General features: G+C 35.7%; 1 protein-coding gene across 3 annotated transcripts in view; it reads left to right on the top strand.

Moving 5' to 3' along the window:
• The window catches only part of CCSER2 (coiled-coil serine rich protein 2), a 71,587-nt gene extending 46,585 nt beyond the window's left edge, over positions 1–25,002 (top strand). Inside the window, exons 7-12 of one of the 3 annotated variants that reach the window (XM_085323647.1) lie at positions 5,350–5,433; positions 7,293–7,379; positions 8,469–8,567; positions 14,808–14,892; positions 19,373–19,412; positions 23,139–23,288. In XM_085323647.1, the coding sequence (XP_085179773.1) occupies positions 5,350–5,433; positions 7,293–7,379; positions 8,469–8,567; positions 14,808–14,892; positions 19,373–19,412; positions 23,139–23,202 (459 nt within the window). In that variant the 3' untranslated portion in view covers positions 23,203–23,288. Of the gene's footprint in view, positions 1–5,349; positions 5,434–7,292; positions 7,380–8,468; positions 8,568–14,807; positions 14,893–19,372; positions 19,413–23,138 lie in introns of all 3 variants that reach the window. The other 2 variants (XM_085323648.1, XM_085323646.1) reach the window with 2 other exon arrangements.

Below are 25,002 nucleotides of genomic sequence, written 5' to 3'. Positions count from 1 at the left end.
GAAATCAAGGGCTAGACCTTGATATTTTTCAGCTCTGTGAGCTGCAGATACTGATGTGGTATTTTGATTGGTATGTCAAAGAATTCTCAAGATAGAATTACTAATGTATTCTTTTAAAAATTTCCTGTTCTGCTCAACTTTTTAGCCTTCACAAGCTAATTCCTGAAAATACATTTGCCTTTAATGCATTGTTTTTATAATAGAAAAATCTAAAATGTAGTGTAGCAGAATAATGAAAACAGCTATTGGCTGTTTTTTGACATATGCTTTTAACTTAAACAAAACAGCGGAGGGCATTAGGAAAACCAAACTGTTTCCAAAACTGTTTCCAACCACTTTTCTATTTGCAGATTCCAGAGTGTTTTTCAGTGAAGGAATTAACCACAGATTTAAAACCACTAGCTTGCAAGTAATATTACCCAAAGAAGAGAAGGGGAACAGGGCCAAAGAGAAGCATAGGCCGTGAGGCAAACCACACCATTTATATGAAGTGAGAAGGTGCATGTTTATATTGTTGAAATATGCTCCAGGGTCTGTTACGATGTGTTTTGTTGGAGTGGCTTTTTCTTCTAATTGCTTCCCCCCCCCCTCTTTTTAAAGATCAAGGCACGTAAAATGAGAGCATATAACTGATGAAGGAATATCAGCTGGTCTGGTACTGYCAGATGTGCCATTTTTGAGTTACTGAATTGCTCCAAGGCTAACAACCTACAGCAGGTAAAATACTCTGCTGTTGTGTATTAATAATCAGGAGAATAGATTGGAGATTTTTTCTAACTAGGCTAATGATATTTTTTTTAACTAGGCCTTTTTGACTAAATACCTGTATCTGATATGCTTCTCCATATCTAATCTGTTAAAGAATGAAAAATTGTTTTTAGTGTGCTCCTAAGAAAGTAAGTCTGTTCTTGGAGTTTGGAGAGTGAAGGGAGCATGAGAATTTGTGTGTCATTCATACTAAAGATTTCACACTTGTAAAATACTGGCATGAGAACATGCTAAGAGCTATTCAAAGCTACATTTTTCTATTTTGTGTCTGTTTGCGTTTGCATGAATTGTAGTGTAACAGCAACAGCCATGCTGGAGGCTTATTCCCACAATCCTTAGCCTGACTTTCTGGGATAAAGTCAAAACGGCAGATGCAGACTTGAGAATGTAATCTACCACTACGGTTAGGCTCTAACATTTTAGAGTGGATACATTAAAATCTCTCACATATATAAAATTAGTTGTCCAGAGAAGTAAGTTGCATGACAGCGTTAATACTCAGGGGAAGGAATTGCTCTAGTTTTAACTGCAAGTGCATTTAAGATTCTATCTGTAACTTTCACTGAATTCATCCTAAAACAATGAAATAAGCTGGTCTGCAGTAACTTATCTTTTAAAAAATTGAGTTTTATTTTTTTTATGAGGGGATGATACTCTGCGGAGAGGCTTTGAAGAGGAACATGAAGCTGAAATATTCAGCATGAGATCAGATACTACTTTGATAGGCATGGTTGTAAAGATTTAGGCATTACTTCTGTTGCATAGGCAGTCTATGCATTTAAATAGTAAAACATTGTAGAGGTGGTGAATTGTATCTTTTTCCTCCTTAGCTTTCCTTTAATATGCTCCCATTTGTTCTGAAAAAAATGAGGGGAAAATTTTTTTCAGAGCAACCCTAAGTCTTCGAATATTCTGAAAGTATTGAAAGAGGGTGTGTGCACCATTTTCCCCTACACGCACACACTCACCCATTTTCTTTCATGCAGCTATTAAAAAACTTAGCATGGCTTTACATCTTGCAAGGGTATTTTTATAATGGCTTTGGACTCCAGCTTTGTGTGATTTTTAGAAGCCATTTCAACATGAATCTTCAAGCGTGTGATTACTCCAGTTTGTTTCAATCAGTTTTGGGCAGTCCTTATGTAAGAGGAAGTGTATGCTGTTGACTTAAGTCCTCTAGAAGATTTCCAATAAATATAATTGAATTGAAAATCGCTTTAGAAAGCTACAGATTAAAATGGATTGTGATACTCATAGCCAAAAGGACTGTAAAATGATCAGTCACTTCAGTATTATTTGATTGTTTCTGAAAATAGGATATACTAGATTAAACATTGCATGCAAATAATATATATGAATTCATACTAGGTTGAAAATTGAATCAATAATTGAAGGCTATCCCTACATAGCTAATTAAATGTGAACATCTGCAACATTAGTTCTCTGTCAGTTTAAGTACTACAGATTATTTTCATGCCTAAACTGCCAATAATATTTAAAAATAAGTACAACAGAAATGCCAGAATGTATTAGGTTTGAGTTTTCTGTTGCAATGTTTTAAAATTAGGAAATAATTAAAATATCGTTGACCGAGGATTTTTTCCTTCTAAGGCTGCTGTTTTACAAAAACATAATCTGCGAAGGAAATTAGATTAGAAGGTTTTGTTCTTATGCTTTTGCATAGAACTTATTTGATAAGCTTTTGTTTTCAGTATTCATTGCCAAATAGAAACTCTTCTGAGGTATCCTTTTTGCAAAGCATCTTTTATATTAGGCACAAATAAGACTAGTTCAGCTGTTTTTAAGGTATGTTTATGTAAAAATTAGATACCTAGCTTTTTATGTTATGATATAATAAGTAATTATTCTGTTGGAAATGTATTCAAGTAAAATAAATGCGCTAGTGATTTTTTTCATAATGCTTTATTGCAATGTAATGATAAGCTACATGAAGTTTGTTATCGTAATGCTTTACTTAAAGGTTAAAATTATGCACTCTCTACTGGTTTCCCAAATGCTATCAAAAATAGTATGTGCATATAACAACTTGCATTTGTTCTGCTAATTACGTTTTCAGCTCTCTTTCTTTGTACCTGGATAGCTACTTCCTTATTCTGCTGGGTTTTTCTCCACCCACACTCCTTCCCCATCTCATTTTAACAATGTGATTAGGAAAAAGGAAAAGAGGAAAGATTCATGATCTTCCAAACTGCTACTACTTTATGTTCACAATAAGGTATTTAAGTTCCCACTGGTATGTTAGTTCTGAAAGTTTTATTTCAGTTGTACTGTGTGTGTTATCTATTTTAAAACAATTCAGCAAATAATAAGGGAAGTGATGCAAATTAGCTTATCTCTTGCTTTGACAATGATTTTAGGTGTAGGATAGGATTTGAGCACTTCATTTGAATTATTGGAAAATTTGTRACATGGTAGCTTTCTTTGCAGTGTGATCTTAATGTATTGTGTTATTTCTCCAGTTGTATGTATTTTATTGGTAGGTAAAAGATAGTTATTTTAAAATATATGCAAACTGCTTTTGTTTGAAATTATAAGTTTTTTTTTTTGTTTCGTGTTTTTTCATTCCTCTGGTTACTCCTTCTCAATTGTAATAAACTTGATTGTACTTTTTTTTTCTGAGTGCATGTAATTTGTTTGAGTAGTTATTTTAAATAACAGAAATATTGAAGAAATTGTTAATTGCTGCCTATCCCCTTTAGAATTTTATAAATGCTTTGGATTAAATAAGGTTCTTACTCTTTTCTTTATGATTGTACTATTGTGCAAAACATTTCAAAACACTGTATTAGAACTCATTCCTACTAGACTGTAAACTGCTTCGTCAGCCTGTCACTCGGTGCTGGCAGTCTGCCTGGAAGGGACAAGCAGCTGCTTGAGAATTGAACACAACTGTGCGACTGTGTGTTGGACTGTATGTAAGCTGAAGTATTTGCTACACCAAGGAGTCAGAAGCCTTCAGCAAAAAAGCTGAACTGAAATTTGATTCCTAGTCAAATTAATAGCTCTATTCCCCCCCCCCAAAAAAAAAAAAAAAGTTAAGATGGTTAAAAACTGGAAGAAAATAACTCTGAGATATACAAAATTACATGTAAGTGATGGGAGTTAAACTTAACTACCTTTAATATGGTTAAAGCAATTTTGACTTGTATGATAGATCTTACTTTTTTGATATGATTAGAAGGTTGCGCGTATTTTGGCTGCAAGCAGTCAATGACTAAAAGTTCATAAATTTTAATTTTTTTTCTTTGTTAAAAAAAGCATTTTCACAATCTCATTTGAGGTATTTCCCTGCAATTTAATTAATAATTTATATAAGAAACATTTCTTAAGGATTAAAAAGAAAATTACATACCTCAGGGACATAAAGGACAAATAGTTCTATTGATTTTTCTTAATTGACCTTTAGCACTTGAACTGCAGATTTTCTCTTGTGGTTTTGGGGAGTTGCTGGTTTAACCTTGTAGTGATTTTAAACAGGCTTGCGATATACACCTGTGTTGTTTTTCTCCAAATGCAATCTGAGGCAGTGAAGGCACAGAGGAAGGAAAATCTCTACAACTGCTGCCCCCAAAGTACTTCTAAAAAACTGAGGAATACACTTTTTTTTTTCTTTTTTGAAAAGATTGCAGATGGTGGGGACAAGGGAACAAGAGAAAATCTTTTTACATCAAGGAAATGGGAGTTACGGCTTTCTAGGGCCACAAAGTAATTGTGTTACAATTGTACTGTGAGGATGTGTCGCACTGGATGGGACACATGTATCACAGTGCAGAGGTGAGGCTGCACCATGGAGATACCTTGTCAGTTGTTTGGTCTCTGACTTCACTCTGTAACCTAACTGATTTTTTAAGGTTGAGTACCACAGATTTAGTATACTGCACGCAGCTGCTGCTGCTGTTTTCTCATGATGGTGTAAATGCTTCAGGACTTATCTAGGCGGTTACGTTTTGCCATCTTTGCAAGTTCTTTCTATTTCTACCTGCTGTGCTTAATTTCAGAATTCATGGCTGTCGGGAGGAGGGAGGGGAGAATACTTTTTCATAATCCCAGTTCTCATAATTGATATTTAGTTCTGATGGCTTTGGATTAATTTTGTATTAGTCAACCCAGCAGCGAATGTAGCTGCTTCAGTTAAGGATTCCTATGTGAAACATATTGTGGCTATGTGTTTTAAAATTACTCAGACGTATTTTTAGTATGGATTCTGAAGGAAAATGAGCTTTTGAAATCTCATAGGGTAATCTTTCCTTCCTGATACAAAAATGGTTGAACAGTGGCCAGTGTTTGCCAGATTTTTGCATAGAGTCAGCACTCTTCAACATAACTACAGCTAGTTCTATTGCTTCATGAGAGAGGCTATTTGTGCCCCTCATTTAGACAATGGACACGTGCTACAGCAAGGGAGACTCTTTCATATTAGGGGAAAAAAAAATCGGAGAGGGAGATCAGACATCATAAGAGGTTCCCCAGAGAGGTGGTTCCTCCATTTTTGAAAGCAAGTTTGAAGAGTTGTTTCAGCAAGTAATTCAAGCCTTTTTTGTTCTTTTTTTCCTCTGATAGAATGATGAAAATGTGTCACTCCAGGACATCACACTCTCGATTCCATCAAGTCCGGAACCACAAGACACTGAACCTACTTGTAAGGTATGTGGCACTGATTTACTCCTACAAAATAGAGGTATGAACCTGTTTGTAAAAGAGAAAATCAACTTCTATATAATTGAAAAGCAGTCCTTCTTGTATCTGTTTAAATACAAACCTAGCAAATATTTATATAATTTCCATTTTTTTAAATGGATTTATTTACCTTTCAAAATGCACACTTACAAATTCATGTATGGTTTAAATAATTCAAATAACCTTTTCATGTTTGTAGCAAATGTGAGAATTTACAGCTGCAGAGTAGCTTCTTTCAAAAACTTTCTGCTTGATGACTATTAGAATGTTGTCTAATGCTAAGTTTTGAAAACAAAATATAATCGCACCATAATTAAATATTTACTGTGTCTTAATGCATTTATTGTTAACCTATGCTCCAGTTTAAAATATCTTTCATCTAGAGTGAGTTTCCCCTGTGATAATGCAGGTGTTGTGATTATAAGAACTTAAAGAAAACAAACTAGCAAAAAACTCCATAAAATCAAAGATGCATTCATTGTTTTAGAATGAGTATTAAAGATCAACTCAATTACAGTGGATGTTCCAAGAAGGATCTTTTTTCATAGACAGATTGGTAATGTTGTGCTTTTTGCCATGGTAAGGTTTTATAGCGTTACTTAGGCTTCTCTTTGTGAAATCAATATAGAAAAGTCACTAATTCTGCACTTCTAGGAAGAGAATAATGCTAACTTCTTAAGAGATTTAGAAATTCTCTTGAAAGACAAGAACACTTAGAATCTTACTCTTGTCTGAAGTCCCTCTGTCCAAATCCTAGTTTCAGGATTAAGAAGATTTGTCAAAGCTGCATAGATACGTCAGCATTGTTCTTTAGCAACATTGAATTCTAAATTATCAACATTCAGGCGTTTTCTCTTTAATTGTACTTCTGTATTTATGTTTGTCCTTCCATAGCCATGTCCCTCAAAATCTTAGATTTAATTTCTAGAGGAAAAAGTATTGTTTTTTTTTTTTAATTTCATAACAAAAAGTACTAGGTATTTTGAATTTTTTTTTTAATTTGATATCAGCATATAATTTGCAAAATTACAGAATAAATCAGACTGGGTGTTGACTTAAACCAGTAACTGAAAACAATCTTCAGGGAAATGGAAATAGTAAATGAATGTTACTAAGTAGAAGTACAGCCCTGTGTATGACCTAGCTCTAATGGCACAGATGCTAAGTATATTAAAAATACATTATGATGAAAAATTATTAAAAAACACTTTCTTTATCCATACTTACGTCTCGACTTTGCGTGGTTTATTTTAAGTCTTTCAGTTTTGGGTAGAATGTATTCAAAGCAGTCATGTTATTTGCATTTAATAAACATAGTTGTTCTTATATTTGTGATATTTTTGTTTCTATCTTTTTTCATTAATGGTTTTTCAAATAGAAGTTTTTCAATTAGCAGTTCAGCTTAGTGTCAAGCTTTGGTATTTTTTGTCGGGTAAATAGGAGGATAAGTAGTACTTGATGACTAGGGTTGGTTTTCTCCATGCTACTAGTTATTTACACAACAGATGAATCATTGTATCAAAAACGCAACTGATTTACTTACAGGTACATGCTGTGAAAGCTTAGTGGTTTGGTTCAACTCTGTCTTACAGAGACTTCTAGTTAAGTTTCTTCACTCTTTAGATTGCATACATAGAGCCCATGTCAACATGTGAATAACAGGAGGAGAGCATGAAGTAAGAAGCTGGGAGGAAAGTGTGTGCTAATATTATGATCGGAGTGCTCATATGATCATATGAGAGTGATCTAATATGTCCTGTGGAGGTGTTAATTCAGATTGTGTAGCCCTCATGGAAAACTTCCTATTGCCCAATGTTCTATTGCAGACCGAAGATCTGCTAAATGAGATCAGACAGCTTAAAGATGAACTGAAGAAAAAGGATGAAACAATCAACAGATTAGAGCATCAACTCGTAAGTATAACGTTAAATATTTAAAAAAAAGTCCCAAGTGTACACCACAGTGTAACTTTTATACCTAGTTCTTTTCGAGACTTTAAGAAGGCTAGGCTTTGAATTTTGACTGACTTTCCTATACTTTCACTATAATGAAGATTGAGTTTCTGGCTCTGCTTAGACCCACTTGACTCATGTGTCTGTAACGGCTCCATTAACAGACCAGTTCTACAGATGCTGGTGTGTCTGTAACTGGGATCATTAATTCTGTGGGCCAGTCATGATGTGAATGGTCCTATGCAAGGATATTTATGCAATACTTAGATATTTTTCATTTCCAAAAGAAACACTTTGAATATAAAATTCTAGAAGCTGTCCAAAAATAACAAAAAAGATAAGGTACTTCATGCTTGAAGTTCTATTTCAGGTTTCACCTCTCAACATTATCCTTTTTTCTTTTTCCCTTTTTTAAACCTATTGCTACTGTGGTCTCTAATGAACTCCTTTGCGTGTAGTTGTATACTTATGTGCCCTGCAACTGATCTGTGCTGTTCAACCTGTCCCCCACAAGCAGTCTGTGATCGTTTTCTAAAAGGAAAATAAAAGGTTAAGATCTGTCTCTCTGCTGTGCTGCTTAAACAGTATTCCAGATAACAGTACCTCAAAACAAACTGTCTTACCTATTAGCACTTTACGGTCAGCATTGCTTTTAGTACACTTAGTCTTGCTCTAACTGTATGTCTTCAGAGAAATCTCTCCTCTCCTGGTAGATTGTACGTCTAATTGCTGTAGTAACTGAAATGCTTTGTTGAAGCTAAGGAACTCTGCCATGAAGATGGATAAACTATATATTCAGTTATTTAAAGGTGACTTGAATGTGATATTCTAGAAATTCAAGTGAACCAAAAACCCATTCCAGAAGTTAACAACATTTATTCTAAATTCTTTATAAATATACTTTTGAAAAAGTGCTTGTGTAGTACTGTAAATACTAGTTTCTCTGTTTTAACAATATTGTGCTATTCTGCCTTGACTCTGCTTTGTAATAGACTTAATCAATTATTTTCTAATAAATTCTCTTTTCTCTCTCTGTTTGGGGGGATTAAGGCCACTAGATGCAACTGCCAGAAAGACAATGAAAAACTTACAGGGACATCGTGCTTGCATGCTGACAAATTTACGCAAACCTCTTGGAGGAGAAGTCCTGTGAGTAAAACTTGCCGTTCCTTCTGGGGTATGACTTTGTGCATTTCATTCCCCAGTTCTGTTGTTATTGCCATCACGCCAGCTGGCCGTATTTGAGAGGTTCAGCTCTGTATCTTAGGATGCTATCTATTCTCTTATATCCTTCCTGCTCTGCACACCCTGYACACTTATTTGCAGCTCTTTTATTTAAACATTTCTAATAAACGTATGAGTTAAAGTACATAATTAAACTTTAGAAGTATGTCCTCTAAAAATAGTTACTCTGTGCACTATTTAAGTCAGTCAGCCCAAGCTGTAACTCTAGTCATACATCAAGACATTTCCTATCATGATTTTAAAGTCATTGATATATGACTTTTTAATGTTTTTTTTCCTACTTAAGTTTCATTGTTGCTGTGGTCACAGTTGTTGTGGAGAAGTGACAGTGTATTCTATCATAAATTTCTGACCAAGAAAGACCATACTTTTTTTTTTTTTATCCATATATTTATTCGTATATTTGAACTTAACTCGTTCAAAAGTTTATTGGGTGAAAATCACTTTGACAGACATCGTCTTCATTCCCGCATATAGTTGCATGGATCACATTTGCTTCCATTTTACAATTGTTATGTTCTTCATGAATCATGGTAGAATACTTAAGATAGGGGAGGAACTGCACATTTGCTGGGATATAATAATAATAATGAGTTGTCTTTGAGTAATGAAAAAGGTTTTTCTTAGTCGCCAGCAAATAGTCTGCTGATGATAGTCTGGCAGGTACTGCTGTAGCTAGCAAATTCTGAGAGATTTTTCTCAAGCAATTAAAAATGAGTTAAACTTTGTTTTTTTTACCCTACCTAAAGTCACTTGATGCTGAGGCTGGGAGGAGGAAGGAAAGAAAATCATGCAAGATGGTAATAAAGATAAACCCTCTTTGCTATCCCTCTAAAAAGTACTCTTTTGAATATTTGGTTTAGTTTTAGGATCGGAATACCACCTTGGGGTATGTTCACCAGTTTCTAGCAAACAGCTTTCTTCTGTTGAGGCTAGTTTCTAGCAAACAGCTTTCTTCTGTTGAGGCCATGCTTTCTGACCTTCTTTCATCTGTTAGCTACCAAAGTAAAGAATGTAAACCGAAGTGCCTTCTGTTTTCCTCTCACCTTTCTGTTCCAAAAGGTACATTGAGTATATATGCCCATATGTTTATATCTTCTTCCCATTTCTTTGGAACTTTTGAGCTCTTGTATTATTTTGTTTTCCCAAGTTCTAGTTTCATCCATGATGTTCATTTGATACCCCTCCTCCCCCTCAAACACTGTTTCCAGATTAGTGGCTGTCCTGGCTTCTGTGTTCCTTTTTGTTTTGGTCTGTTTTATTTTCTCAGTAAATTCAAAAACAGACTACTAATACTATATCGGGTACAGGGAGTCATTTAGTCCAAATATCCCTCTGGTCAGGATGAAGTACGTTTATTCCTACTTAGAGTTGCAACAATTGAGTTTTCTCTTACAACTACTATTTATTTAAGGCACAAATGTGAATAGACATTTAATAGTCTTGACTCAGAGGCACTTCCTTTGTCTTATGGAATTTAAAACAGTTTGAGGGAGAATCTGTTTTTAAAAAAAATTTGGCCCCTATGTTCATGATTGTGTTTGTACACATATATGTATATATTTGTATGGGTGTATATATGTATGTGTATGTATATATGCGTATGCTTACAGGTATGCTTCGTGAATATCTCTTATTTTTATCTTTGCATGTAAAGTTTCTCAAGAAATTTTTGGAATAATAAAATAATGGACTTGAACTGAGGATTCAGGCTAGCAGAAAACGGAGTCATTGCTCCTAAACTTTGTATAAATTGTGAGTTTTTGTTAGTGTATTAAATTATGAAATTCTTAGAGAAAGTATTTTTAAAACTAAATTCTAATTGAAGTCTTGGCAACAGAAGTAGAACTCCTTTGAAGCGTGCAAGCTCTTTGCTTTTTTTTTTAAACTTGTTAATAGTTATTCAAAGTTGATGAATACTTAACTTTCTTTTTGTCTTAAAGTGATAAGTTAACATAGTCATCGTAAAGATCAGAAAATTATTTCAGTTAATATACCATAACTTTCAAGATTATTCTAAAGGTTTACAAACTGAAGCAGAACTGATATTATCTGTTAATTTCTGAAAGACAATTACCACTGAAGGAACATACTTGCAATAATTTATTTACTATTTGAAGAAATACTCGAAATATTGCAAGAAACTTGCTTAACAACTTGCTTAACTTTTCCAAATATTTCCTAGCAGGATAGACCATGACATTTCTGGAAGGATTCCTTATCTGCTACATTGAATTCATTTGCACTTAGTTTATACCTATCATTTAACTGTCATGGAAAATAAAAGCAAATAAAACATATTATAAATATATATATATATATATATAAAACATAAAATATTGAATATGAAATTATATTAAGGATTTAATGTCAATGGACAAAGCTTAAAAGGAAGAAAATCATTGTCACAACTGTTGTTTTGCAGCCTTTGCTGCATTCTTTCTGTAATGCTAAATAACTTGAAGGTAAAGAGGTTAGATGTCAAGTCTTAAGTTTGTGCTGCCAAATTATTTGATTTCTCAAACCTAAAAGATGATGTCGTAAGGGATTCGGGCCCCTGACATCCAGTTCCTTAGAGTAACAGAACTCGTCCTAGTTCGTGAGTGCTCTCTATACAGTGAGGAGAAGTAGTTTTAATTTTAAAATGTACTCAAGTTCATTGTTGTCTCTGGAAAAGCAACAAAAAAATAAACAGTTTGGATGGGAGCATACATATTCTTTGCTACAACTCTCCTCTGCTTCCTCACTGAGGTGTTCTTCACCTTCCAAATATTTGAGTATTGTTTCAATTTGTCTTTCAAAAGCTTTTCACGTTTCATTTTTCAGTGAACCCTCATAATATTTTGACTTCCTTTGATGTTTACTGTTGTCTTTTTTTAATATCTCCCTCTCAGCCTTATAGTTTCTGTATTGATTGACTCTGCAAATATGAATTTAAATTTCCACATTTTACAGCTTGGTCACTTTTTGTATTAGTGATTCTCTTCACATTCATCCTGGGTCCAGTAGCTCTTTTCCACTTGCCATTCTATCATTGTACTAAGAGAAGACCGCTGAAGCACCCACATTCTTGGTGAGCCAAGTCCATGATAGACTAGGTTCTGAGTACCTGCTTTTTGCCTTGAGGGTATATGATAAGTGTGAGTATGCTCGGAAGAGGAGAGGTCCTTAAGATTTTTCAGAGGCAATTCTTGTTGGCTGTAGAAACAGCCAACCTGTAAGATAAACAGCACTTTAAGATTTGTTGGGTTTTGACCCAAATACTTTCAGAAAGACTATTGCATGTCTGAACTGCTAGTTCATACTCTTTCTAGGTGCTAAGCCAGCAGAGAAAACTTCTGTGGAAGCATTTTATTTGCATTGATACTTGACTTAGGTCATCTAGGTTCATTTGTGATGTGGAGCTCTGAGTTTGTATGGGGTGACTGGTAATGCTAGGTGAGACAGATAAAATCATCTCTTCTTGAAAGTGCCCTGAAAGCCCTGACTGCAGCCATATGGATGTAGATACAGTTGTAGTGTAGATATATGGATATAGTTGGATCTTTCCTCCTGTATTTGTTTTTCTACAGCAGGAAGGATTTCTAAAGCAGAAGCATTTTCTGATATTGGTATGTCCTTGGAAAAAGAGCAGTGATGTTTGACCATTCTCACTGTTTATTATTATTTTATTTGATGTAGAATTTAGTAATGCTCTTCATGATTTTTACTTATAAAAAATCCAGCTGTTTGAGACTTGCTCACTTACATGAGCCAGCGTAACCTCTGTAGTGTAGACTGCTGCCTGAAGCATAGCTGCTTCTGCTTCACAGCTAACTGAGCTTGGGGAGCAGCTCGCTATAGTAGCAGGCAAAACACAGAAGGAGGTTTCTTGACTTTCTTCATTAGTTTTTCCAGACAGAGTAGAGTAATGATATCATGAAGATTAATTGAGAAGAATGTGTTTGCTGTGTTTCGATGCAGTGCTAATACAGATGCTTAAGAATTACTGAAATGGATCAGGAAGCCTAAATATTTGCCTACTTTTACAATAATATACTTTAATTGTTATGCAGCTCAGTTGGTTTGTGCTTGTCTGAATCTTCTCTTTCAGAAATGGAGAGGATATAAAATTTTCACTGCTCTGTCTTAATTTAATGCCTTACAAATTTGAAAGAAATATGAAAAAAGCACATTGCTAACTCTGCCACGAATAGGCCCCTACAAGACCAGAACTGTGCTTGATGATACTGGTTTTTGTTGTTTTTGGTTTTGCTCTCTGAAGAGCCAGTGATGTTTAGCGAACAGAATGCATCTTTTTTTGTGTTCTGCTGCCCCAGAATAATTTAGGATGATATGTGAACAAACCTGAAAAATAGATGGCCTGAAAATATAGTGTTCTTTTTTGTGGTGCTGTGGAAATTCAAAGTTTTTGTTAATATCATATAAATCAATCTTGATTAATCTTGTTCCCAGACATATTTTTATACCTACCTCAGCTGATACAAAAAATTGTCTTGCCATGCTGCTTGATGGAAGCTGGTCATGTTGTTCATTCATGCAGCAGTCAAACTTGTGTCAACATTAATGGCTGCTGATAGAAGACCATAAAAGTATGTTAGGTAATCGATACCTCAGTCTAGAGATAAATAGATTAAGCAACTTTTTTTCTTTTTTGTTTTTTTTTTAATCTTGAGGTCTATCTCCAAGAATTGTCTTCTCTTAGTTTCTGAATACGAATAAAGAAGTCCTGTCAAACTTTTTTCTGCACTTCCTGTTCTATCTTTAAAGTGTTTGGGCTGGCAGATTCTAAGGATTGGTTAAGTGTGTATGTTATGAAGTTGCAGTGAAGAAGTTTGAAATAACGGTGGCTAAAAGTTAATTGGATGAAGACAATTGGGAGTCCAGGGAAACGTTTAAACTTAAAGGATAAATAAAAGCAGAGTATTTCCCTATAGAAAAAAAAGCCATGATACTTAACATCTTTTAAAAGGAAGCGCAGAAGTAAAATATTTCCTTTCTTGTTTTGTCTGACCCTGCCGGTGCGATGTGCGCAGATATGCCAGCAGGGCAAGCTGTACGTTATTGTTACCTTCTCTCTAGATGTCAGTTCAAATGCTTTATGCCTCCTGTCTGAAAAAGCCGCTACTGCTGTTAGCTGCAGGTTGCTGACAGCCGGGAAGCGGTGGTGGCCCGCATCCCTAGCACCGCTCTTCCAGAACTTGGCAGAGCAGTTTGCAGTTGGTAAGTCGTGATGAGGTTGTAAAGAACAAGGTCTCTTCTTCTGATATAGGCAGTCATGATTATCAGATTTAAGAGGGTAATTCCAACTTGAATAATTCCTTTTAAAGGTAAGGATGTGGAGAAAATGCTAGGCTATGTAAAATTACTTTCCTTGTTTCAAAAAGGCAGCAACCATGATATGATACAATTTCTCAAAGAAATACTGTATTGCACCACTTTTGTAGTAGTCTGAAGCATCTGACAGACAAACACTGCATGTTGCTGACATGCATAATTCCCTGATTCTGTAACAGAAAACTCAAGCTCCTAATACAGCATACAAAGAACACAGTGAGTGTCGCCTGTCCTTTTTGCATTCAGTAATAATGCTATCAAAATATGAGTCAAGCAGACTCTGAAGCACACAGATGATAACTTTGCTAGAAAATCTTTTTCTCTGTGTTTAGAATTTTTGGTTGTAAACCTAACGCTGATTGGCTTCTCAGGAGATCAGTATTGTTAAGCAGGTTATTTTTAATTCGTGAGGCATTTAAAATTTTGAAAGCTATAAATATGCAACTTCTAGAATATATTTTTAACATGAAAAGCTCATGTCATATTTTTCCCTTTAAAAAGATTAACAGAAATCTGTGCATATATTGAAAAAAAWTGAGGTATTTTCTGTGCAGCTCTGCTAGTAATACTATGTTACTCTTGTCTTGAGAGAATAAGATTTCTGACTAGTTTAGGATGTCATAAAATGGTTGAGTATCCTGCGGGCTTTATTAGCGCGTAGCGTTTGCCTTTACAAGGGAGAACAACCGAGAAATACTATGGTAGCTTTCTGGGGGAAAAGGAAAAAGAATGGTGTGACTTTTTGGTGTCTTGTTTTTCCCTGTTCTCTTTTTTATTATACTTTTCCCCCTCTCTCTTTCTGCACAGGGTGGGTATTCTGCTCCCTCCTTCTCTCCCTGGCAGGGCTCATTCCAGGGCATCCCTCGGACTGCTCCACCGCACCGCAGACAGAGTGAGTCTGTACCTCTCACTCATATCCCTCACCGTGTTCCCGTAGGAGCTTCCCCTTTGCACGCACTGTTCATCCTGTAGTATCCTCCTTTCTCAGGCAGATTTACAGGCGTACACAATAGTCTGTGGCTAACCTCAGTGCTTCCTTCCGTCGGCATATAAGCAGCTACAGCTTACAGCTTTGTAACGGTTATTAAAAGCTGATTTACTTCCGCAGTCTAGAGGCAAACCTGAACAGGCTCTTGTTCCCAGTCTTGTCTTAACATAAGTCTTGCTTGCTGCATTTTCCCTTTCTTTTTCATGGCTGTAATCCACTGTCCTGTTTGTATATGCGTTCCGTTTGCTCACAAGTCTGCATGCACATGTGTGTGGATGTATTTACATAAATATGTTGTGGACATACATAAAAATGTTGGTGAGAAAGGGTGACTTTTCATTGCCTTTCATGAGAAGTTTTCTTTTCAGAATGGCTTTTCTGAAACTAATATATTTTTTTCTTTTGATGTTTATCGTAAAAAGACTTCTAGTGCATTGAAGTGGCTATCGCAAAACATGCATGATTGACTAACATTGCTTATGTGCTAGCTACAATGTGGGCTGATAAAAGATGCATTTGTACTCTTGCCTTTGGTCTGCAAAACAAAAGACAAGTGCTGATTTTAAAGCTGTATGCTTACATAGACACAGAGAAATGGTAAGTCTTATTTTGTGCTTTGGTATTGCATTATAAGCAGATAATTGTTCAAAGAAATATAACTAGTTAATGAAGATAAAGTTATATTTTTAAAATTTACTGTAATTTGCAAATTACAGTGTGTTTGATTGCACAGCAATATCCAGGAGTGTATTTGGACAAGAAATAGTGTAAAATTAAAATTACAGAAACAGTTAAATTTCTAGCACCCATGGAGATCGGAAGAGTAAGCAGCACCTTGGGAAAATAAGGATTATTACAACCTGAAATTAATGTAAGCTTACCATTACTTCAGTTACAAAAACAAATCTTGTAAARTATCTTGTAAATTTTGAGTCTCAAATACTCTCTTGATGTTTCTGTGACAGTGTTCATTTGAACAACTCATCAGGAACGCACACTGTTTCATAGACTTTTCTCTATGCAGTGGTGGGCTATGCTTTACTTCCCCGTGTTGTTTGATGTGGGACATTGTGTGTGCGTAACGAATGCAGAACCTGTAGCGGTGACGGTCACGTGCTCTGTTGCTGGTAGAGCACAAGCACGGCCGGGCCGGGCTGCCTCCRCTGGCCCGTCAGCGCGGGATCGCAGTTTGGAAGGAGCAGACTCAGACCTGAGGAGCCCATAAACATCGCGCTTTTGAAACTTAAAAATGGAGGAGTTGGCACGGGAGGGCAGCGTCCGCGCTGCCAGCTGCGTGCCCTGGCGTCCTCTCGTTCTCACTGACGGCTTAGCTCACTGGGATAATTTATGCTAATCTGGCGCCGACCTCCGAACGCCACCTCATTCCTCCCGCTCCGGCCGCAGCTTCTTAGTCAAACCTTGCTGAAGCAGGTTTGATCTTTCAGTGTGCACCTTACGCACTAAACTTCTGTGAATTACAACTTTAGGCAAATAAAGTAGATGAAAACGGGACATAGATTAATTTACCTAGACTATAAATACCCTGATGACCAGGAAGATGCATTTGTTTCCCATAAGTCAGTGTTGCTAGCCTTTTTCTTTAAGTCTTAGGCTTGAGCAAAAGATAAATACTGAGAATARAAACAAAATATAGATGAGGAGGGTTGTTGGACATTCTTAACTGACACTTGCAAAATTCATGCCTTATAYCTGTGCTTTTAGAGAACATGCCCGTGAGGACTGAAATTATCATTAGCATCCTTTCTCCTYCCTACAGTCTCTTATGTTAATCTGGTGGGTTTAGGTCTGTATTTTATTTTATTTTTACTCCGTGTGGAACACTGAAGTTGGTGTTTCGAGGCAAGTGTTGAACATGGTGTTACCAGTTAGAACAGGAGAATCAGCCTTGCAGTCAATATCAGCGTTCTTTGGCAATAACATAGAGAAGATGATGAGGAACAAATATTAATCTCACTTTTGTTTGGCTGCTTTTTCTGTCTGGAGGTCTTTGGATTCAAGCATTTCTTTCTGTGATGTTTGGATCCCAACCTAGAAGCATCATCCACACTTGGGAATACTGCAGGTTTCAGCAGCTTCCTTTTTGCTATGTTGTTGATAGTTTACAGAGGCACAGACACCTTGCAAGTGCTGTAGATTCAGGGTATAAATCTGTAAACTGTTCATGATCAACTGTTTATACAGTGTAATATAACTTTACTCCTGTTTCTCAGGACAGATRACATATCTCTGCTATGTATATTATAATACTATTATATGCTTACAGTTCTTTTGTATTGGTAGCAATTGCAAGGTTAGCATGCCTACTGCTTAACTTGCCCTAAGAACCTATTGTAACACTACACCCTGTTAAACTTTTAATCAGATGTGTTTTTTGTACTTCTAGTAAGAATTAATTTTTTAATACTTGCATGTTTATGAACTCAAGTGTTTCAACAGCCTTGGAAACAATTCAGCATTTTAAATYGCATAAATATTTTTCTGATTCTACATTGATTTTTTTTTGTAACTTCCACGAACAAAACTACGTTTTTTTATTCTTATTCCTCAAGTATTGTGTGTCTTAAACTTAGTTCTTATGTACTCTTCCTTTATTTTTCTCTTGGTAATGCGATATAATTTGCATAGCAAGTTTTCCACAATACATTTTAAAACTTTTTTATTGGATTTTGGAGTTTCAATAATGGAGCTCTAGAAACTTACTGTTTAGAAGACACGTTTTCAAAGAACAAATGGTGAAGCATTGATATGATACRAGGACATTATACCAGTTTCTCTAGGCCCCTGACCCCAAGTATTCTCCACACTGAAACAGAGATGAAAATTCTGTTACTCAACTTGAGCATTGCAGCTGTTTTCATCTCTGCTTACTGCTCACTTCCTGGAGAGAGTTTTTAGAGTTTTCGTATATGAGCATACAAATAAAGATGATATAAACAACTGTTAACAGGTGAAATATAGCTTTTTATTACTACCAAGAAAGCTCCTGCATGCCTGTTGATTTTTAAATCAAGTCCATACTTTTCATGCATTTTTTTAAACAAGTATGTGTCCCTTACCATTATGAGACATTTCTATAATTAATATAAATCTTTGACCAGTTCAGGCTCTTTGTAGAGAGTACAAAGTGATGGTGTCAKCAGAAAAAAGTTGCTTTAGGATGTTATTTTGGAAATTTCATGACTTGTGTTAAGAGGTGACAAATATTGAAAATGTCCTTGGACTGTTACATTACTGTCCTTTGAATGTCTGTATTTTTGTGCTCAGAGAGTAGTGTTCAGTTATACAAAGAAGTATCTTTTAAGAACAAATTCCATGCTTTCAATTCGGGTAGCTGAAGATTYGATTTCAGGAGAAATGTAGCCTTTTGTAAGTTGTCTCTTGTAGTGTATGTTTACAAACAAAAATTTAATTTTTTGTGGTCATATATTAGTTGCATGTGACTCTATGGATAAAATGCCTGCCTTTGTGGTTATATTACTTTCAGCTAGACGGTACTTTATTTAAAAGGGGTTTTTATACAGACTATGCAGAAAAAAAAAAATCTATGCTATGCCCTGCTACTGACTATTCCAGTATCCCTGTACTGTGGTGAATGCTTTAAAAGAGCAAGGGAAAAAAAGTCTTAGGCTGTCTGTATCACTGTTTGAAATTTTACTCCATACTGTAAGATGCKCTTTTACAGTGTTGAAACAGAGGAATAATACAGCTAGCTAAAAGAAGGAAAAAATATCAGAATGAACGTATGGACAGATACTGAGGGCTTAAGTTGGAGTTAAGTTTTAATGTTTTCCAGAGAAACAAAATTTGAAAATGCCAGCGTTCCGGGGAGCAAGGCTGTGCCTTCAGGTGAAGGGTGTGAAATGGCCACTTACCAGTCAAGGCAGCGAGACAGATGTTGGAACTGACTGGGAAATCTTGTATCTGCCCTTCCAAAAAAAAAAAAAAAAAAAGATTTAATAAATAGTACAGGACATATCAAAATGCATGATACAGTTCATCTTATGACATTGTTAGATATATCTAAAATTGTGTATATTCATGAATGCAAATATTTTGATGTATACATTTATAATCACACATGTAAGTTTTGGTTACTACTGTTAAGAGTATTTTAGGTATCAGAGCTTAAGTTTTAAGAGYAAAGGTATTCCATGCAGGCCTTGCTATATATGTTACTTGTACTGTGTTACTTAAGCAACAGGGCTATCTTTGTTTCTGGAAGTGGGGGACGTGCTAATTGCAGCTCAGATGCTGAGAAGCTGCAGTTCAGCCATGGCAGTTGCTCATTGTTTTGTCCTGGTCCTCTGACATCATTGTCCTTGTCTCTTTCTTGTCTCTGCTTTCCCATTATGCCATTGGCAAGGAGTTGAGAAGTTAGTCCATTACTTCTGTGATAAAGCGTGGTACAGTACAACTTCAGATTTCTTCCCATCTCCTCCTCACACATCTTCACCGTTGCTTTTTTGCCCTATGCATGATGCATGTCTATCAGAGATGTGCATGCAGTTCTCGAATTCTTCATTGCATCACTTTCTTGTTCCTTAAATATCAGAGAGAGAAAATAGCCTTACTTCATTCAACAGAGGCATTACATGGAATATATGATGGGAATCAAGATCAGAGATGCAGCATAACCAAAGTAAAACTGCAGGGAGCCTCAAAGTAGTGATACTGCAGTGACTCTCATCATGACCACACTGACTTAATTATCAGTATAAAATACTTTTATCTGTGTCTCAGTTTTTCAGTAAGTTTGTATTGATGATAAACCTCTTCATGGATATGTTGTCATTTTTCTCTGGATGATGTAACAGCCAGATACACTTCTGAGAGAATTTTTTTAATGCTAATACTACTAATAATATATACTTAATAATTTTGCTTGGTGCATCAATTTGTGCAAGTCTTCAAAGCTTTTACTATTACAGAAATGTCTGTTTCCTTGTGGTGCAAAAAGGATCATGTGCCCAAAGCCTTTCATCTAATGTACTTTTATTCTAGGGAGAACTAATTTTCCTCAGTTACATAGTACTAGAAATATTACAGCGTCCAACTTTACATTTTAGGAGCATCATAAAGGAACACAAGTATTTTTGTTGACCTGAATATTTTGTTTATTGGACAAAAATCTAAGTTTAAATATTAGCATGTTAGTCTACACCAAGTCACAACCTGTTCCTCCCTGAAATAATGTCAAAAGTGTAGTACTGTTACTGGAATGTGGAATGCTGCTTTATCTTTTTACTCCCCCACCTTCTTATGACTGATTTCACTAAGTACTAGTCCTTCTGCCAGGTGTCTTTTTGACTAATACCCTAATCATAAGAAAAGATTTCCCTAAGAAAAGGAAAGCTTGTACATAAGGTAAAGATGTAAGATGTGCATGAAGATAACAATTTGCAGTGTTAGATATCTTATGAAGCAATACTTGTATATTTCAAAAGCTGTTTCTTTTTACTTTCAATGTCATCYTGGATCTTAATGCATGTAGCAATTTGAAGAGATTAAATCTGTAATCATGATAATTGAACACACTTTGAGTAAGTMGAAATCCAAAATTAGAAAACAGTACTATATTTAAAGCAATTTGGCAAAAGATTATGCTACCACTTTAGTGTACTTCTCCTAATCCTGAGATTGTAGCTGTTTTCTACCACTGAGTTGAAAAAACATTATAGATTTTAGGTTATGAAAGGTAATGAATATGAGAAAATTATGTATTTGGCTATTTAAATGTAAAATTAAAAAAGAAACATGTCAAAATGGAAGAATCCAAATACTGCTGCCTCTTTTCAAAAACTTGAAATATAGCATTATCAAAATGTTGCTTTGCTGTATTTCAGAAGTTTTCATGTGTTTAATGTTTTTACACAAATTTAATTTCTGCTGTAATTTATAAAGTTTTTACCTTAACCAGTMATCCTCTAACTAGGATTATTTGACACAAAGTTACRATTTTTGATGCTCAAATTCAATATTTAGCTGCATTTTTTTTTTAAAGACTGACATTTAGAAACCCTTCCTAGGTGAGGGAAATTTTTTCCAGTATTTTCTTGTATTAGAATTTGATGTAATGCTCTACTATAAACATGCCTATTTTAATTCTTTTTTTTMAGTAGGATTAGGAAATCAGAATTATTTGTTGAAATATGTGTATCATAATCAGGCACATACTGCTTTGGTTTCTGCACTCCCTTATTGCAGTTCTATTTTGACAGGCAAGTTCTCAAAACAGTAAATTTGTTTGGCGAATGCCTGTCAGTTCCTAACTGTTAGTTGGAAAGGCAATGGCTTATGTAAGCCATTACATTAACACTGAAAAATGACAAAAATATCTAGAGGATTTATTTTTTAAACTGTAACTCTTACCATATTGGATTATTGTATTTAGTGCTTTCTTCCAGTAGGATTGTTAGGATGGTTCTGCGTTTGATAACACACTCACAAAGCTGGGTTAGGTTTGGCCACTTAAGGAAATGTGCGTTACTCTGGAGTAAAGTTTTGATCACCTTGCACCATTTAAGTCTCTTTGTGCCCTCCCTTTTGCCAAATCAATATTCAGACTGCTCGGCATGTCTGTGCTTCCCTCTCTGTCACTTGTTGGTGTCACTGGTCCAACTTTGTCGCCCTTGCTTACAGGTAGGATTAGTATATTCCAAGGGAAAAAATGTTAGTAAATCAGAATTAGATCAAGAATACGTGATAGTTTGCTTTTTATTATTGCGTATACTCTTGATGAAGAACTTCAGTGAAGATACAGCTTTCACTGAGAAGTAATCCTGCCAGKTGGAAGATGAAATCCTAAGGAGCGCTGAGATGCTGCCTCACTGCAAAGGGTGACAGGGCTTTGGCATGCGCAGGTGTCATTACATTCCTCCTGCTGTTTGCAGAAGAGCTGGAAAGGCCAGAGACATAATTGCCTTCCTCATTTAGAAGCAGTGAACAATTCAAAGGTGACTGAAGTGACAATTTCAGTCAAATTACCTAATGCTTAAAAACATTGCTTCTTTTTTACTGGCCACATTTCACTAGTAAACAAATGTTGTAAGCCTGTTAACTATGTACATGCAATCTATCAACTGGTAGAAATTCAAGTAGTTTCAGCAAAGGTTAGGGATAAGACTAGCTTGTAGTAGTTCTGGTCTCCTCCCTTGTAAGGAAAATTAGAAAATCATCCAAATCTTAACTGGCTGAAATGTGCAGATAAAATGTTGTTAAATTTGGGGTTTTGCCATGTTAATACAGAAGAAATTTTAATAATTCTTACAAGATCTCTCAACAAATTTGAGGTCCATAATGTGTTTGTCAAGCTAGTACATGCATTAATCTTTCAAGTCTTTTTACAGGGAAGAGCAAAGGAAAAATAGAAATGGCCCAGAAGAGGTACTGGCAATTCTTTTGTGTAATACTAGAATCTCTCTCCTGATAAAATGTAAAGTGCTCATTAGGTTACATTTATCCATTGATTATCAGTGTAGTATATGATCTCTAACTTCGGAGGTGCTCTGTTGAACCACTGTTGAAGATGGTTTATCAGGCCCTTTGAATTCCCTTTTAAGACCAGTTAGTTAAGCTGAGTCAGTAACCTGATTATAGCGTATTTGTATCAAATTTCTTAGCCTCAGTAAGGCAAGGAAAAGACACCGTAAATTCATGCGGTCCATTAAACTGCTTTCCTGCTTTTGGAGATATTTAACTTTGAAAAGTTTGAGATAGCTAACTTGAATATGCAGTGAATAGAAAACAACAAAAAAAAGGATGCATTTAAGTATCTGTTGCATTTGTTTATTAAGCACTTGAATCAGAATTGATCAGTATTCATACATCATTGTTATGCTGCACTGCAGAATAAAGCAAAACCATCAACCAAGCCTTCATGTTCTTTGTTTTAATCTAATCATTTTTTTGTTTTTATGTTGTGTATTTCAGTACTAGTATATTTTTTCCACCTAAGTCATATTTGTACATGTTCCATCAAACACCCTGTTTTGCCAATGTCAACTTTTTGATTTAAGAAAAAAAAAAAAGATATGCAGCCCTTACCAAACATCCAGTCAGTGCACATTGGGTTCAGAATGTTAATTTGTTTCCTTTGCCTAAGATATTGTGTATTTTTTTTTCTTTAACAGCCTCAAGTATTACAGCCTTCCAGCAACCTTCCCAGTTCCACAGACCTCGCCCAGGGAAAACTAATAAAAATGCCACATACCGAGGCCCACAGTGAACATCCTAAAAATGGTCTGCATGAAAATGGCAATCATAAGAATCAAAATGCTGCAAGTGGATCTCTCACAAATAGTCTGAATGAACTAAACACACTGATGAGTATACAGTTAAGCATAAAGGATGAGAATGCATCACATTTGGAAAATTTGAAAAATGAAAATGCTGAAGACCCTGGGGAGCTGGCTAGTACGAGAGAAGGTGCATTACAATCTCGTTCCTGTTTTCCAACAACTCCGCGAGCTGGTGTTGGAGAGGCGCGGACTGAGCGAGCTGTGAAAGGTCAGCCCTCGCTCACAAACCAGGCTTCTCGGCCAAAGACTTTAGGAATTGCAAAGCCCCCAAATGCTTTAGTGCCTCCGACAGTGGCCGTGCTCGCACGATCTGCAAATCGTTCTGCTGCTTCCAAGGAGCCTGAGCTTCTGCCGTCAAGTAGTCCGACTCGGCCAGAGCCAACGTCTGGTCAGACTAACCTAAATGGTAAACAGAGCCAGAAAGTATCTAAACTTCGCCCACCAACTATGTCCTTTGGTAAATCTAAACAAACGAGCAGTCAGAAATCCACACTGGTATCTCCAGAGCCTCAAAACACTTGTTCAAAGACTAACATCCCAAAGCTGCCGGCGCAAAGAAAGGAAAACGTGCAAACACAGAGTACCGGTCTGCATTCTGGGGATAGCTTGTCCTCGCTTCGGCTTTCCCGCCTCCCTAAACCAAAGACGCATTGAGAACGTGTGTGCACATCTCACTGAATGATGCCATATATTAATTTACTTCCCAAGTATTGAATGCCTTTGAGGCTGTTTTATCTACATCCTGCAAATCCTGAGTGAATATTAATAATAGCATCTTTCTTTAGTGTTTGCRTATCCCATTCTGTTATGTTCTGAAGTTCATGTTATCAGCTGTGCAGCTTCTCTTGAGAGTGTTCAAGTATACTGTAATTCTGCATTAACGATTGTACTGCCCATTGGTGGTCTTAATAATCAAGCAAAAATTCAAGTCTGTGGTGACCGCAAATACAGTGCTGCACTAGGTATTTCAGGAAGGCAGAAATCTGTTGTTTTGAGTTATTAAACAATGAAATTACTCTTCAGTCTAACTTTTTGGTTCTGACTGCTAGTTAGGTTAGAGTGGTGGAAAATTTAGACTTAGTAGCAGATGTTTTATTGGCCATAATTCTGACTCTGTGTTCCAGAGGCCTATGCAAAATCCTTGTATTTATCATTATCTGAAGACTGACMTATTTAATGTTATTTAATCTGATGGGTTGGGGAGTTGTTTTTGTTTGTTTTACTGTAATCTGAAGTTGCTCTGTTTTTTATTTATCTATTTTTCACTGTTCACAGACAGTAAGCAGATTTCACAGGGTGAAACAGATCTTATCTTAGACATCATCATTTGTTGTGACATTGTGGTATGCTTTTATTGTGTTGAATAGACACATTATTGGGTAAATTTTTGAAACGCAGTGCTAAGGATACTTGTGCAAAACCTGCCAATACAGGCTCTTGTGACTTGGTAAGTAAAGAGCCTCTGGGAATAAGGGGTCCATAACACCAATATTGAGGTTGCACAACATGCATTTTAATTAATATTTTTAACTTTTATTGTGCTACTTGTATTTATTGAATTCTGTTTATTATCGAAAGACTCTAAAGTACCTGACTTGAAATATTTGCACAAAATTTTGCCATATGTTTAAGAATGTGGAACTATTTTGCATAATAAAACTTGATTTTAAAAAGCATCTGCTTTAAAAAAAAAAAA

The sequence above is a fragment of the Rhea americana genome, unplaced genomic scaffold (genome assembly GCF_003343005.1).
Source record: "Rhea americana isolate MKP2758 unplaced genomic scaffold, rheAme1 scaffold_86, whole genome shotgun sequence".
Lineage (NCBI taxonomy): Eukaryota > Metazoa > Chordata > Aves > Rheiformes > Rheidae > Rhea > Rhea americana.
This window is presented reverse-complemented; position numbering and strand designations above follow the sequence as displayed.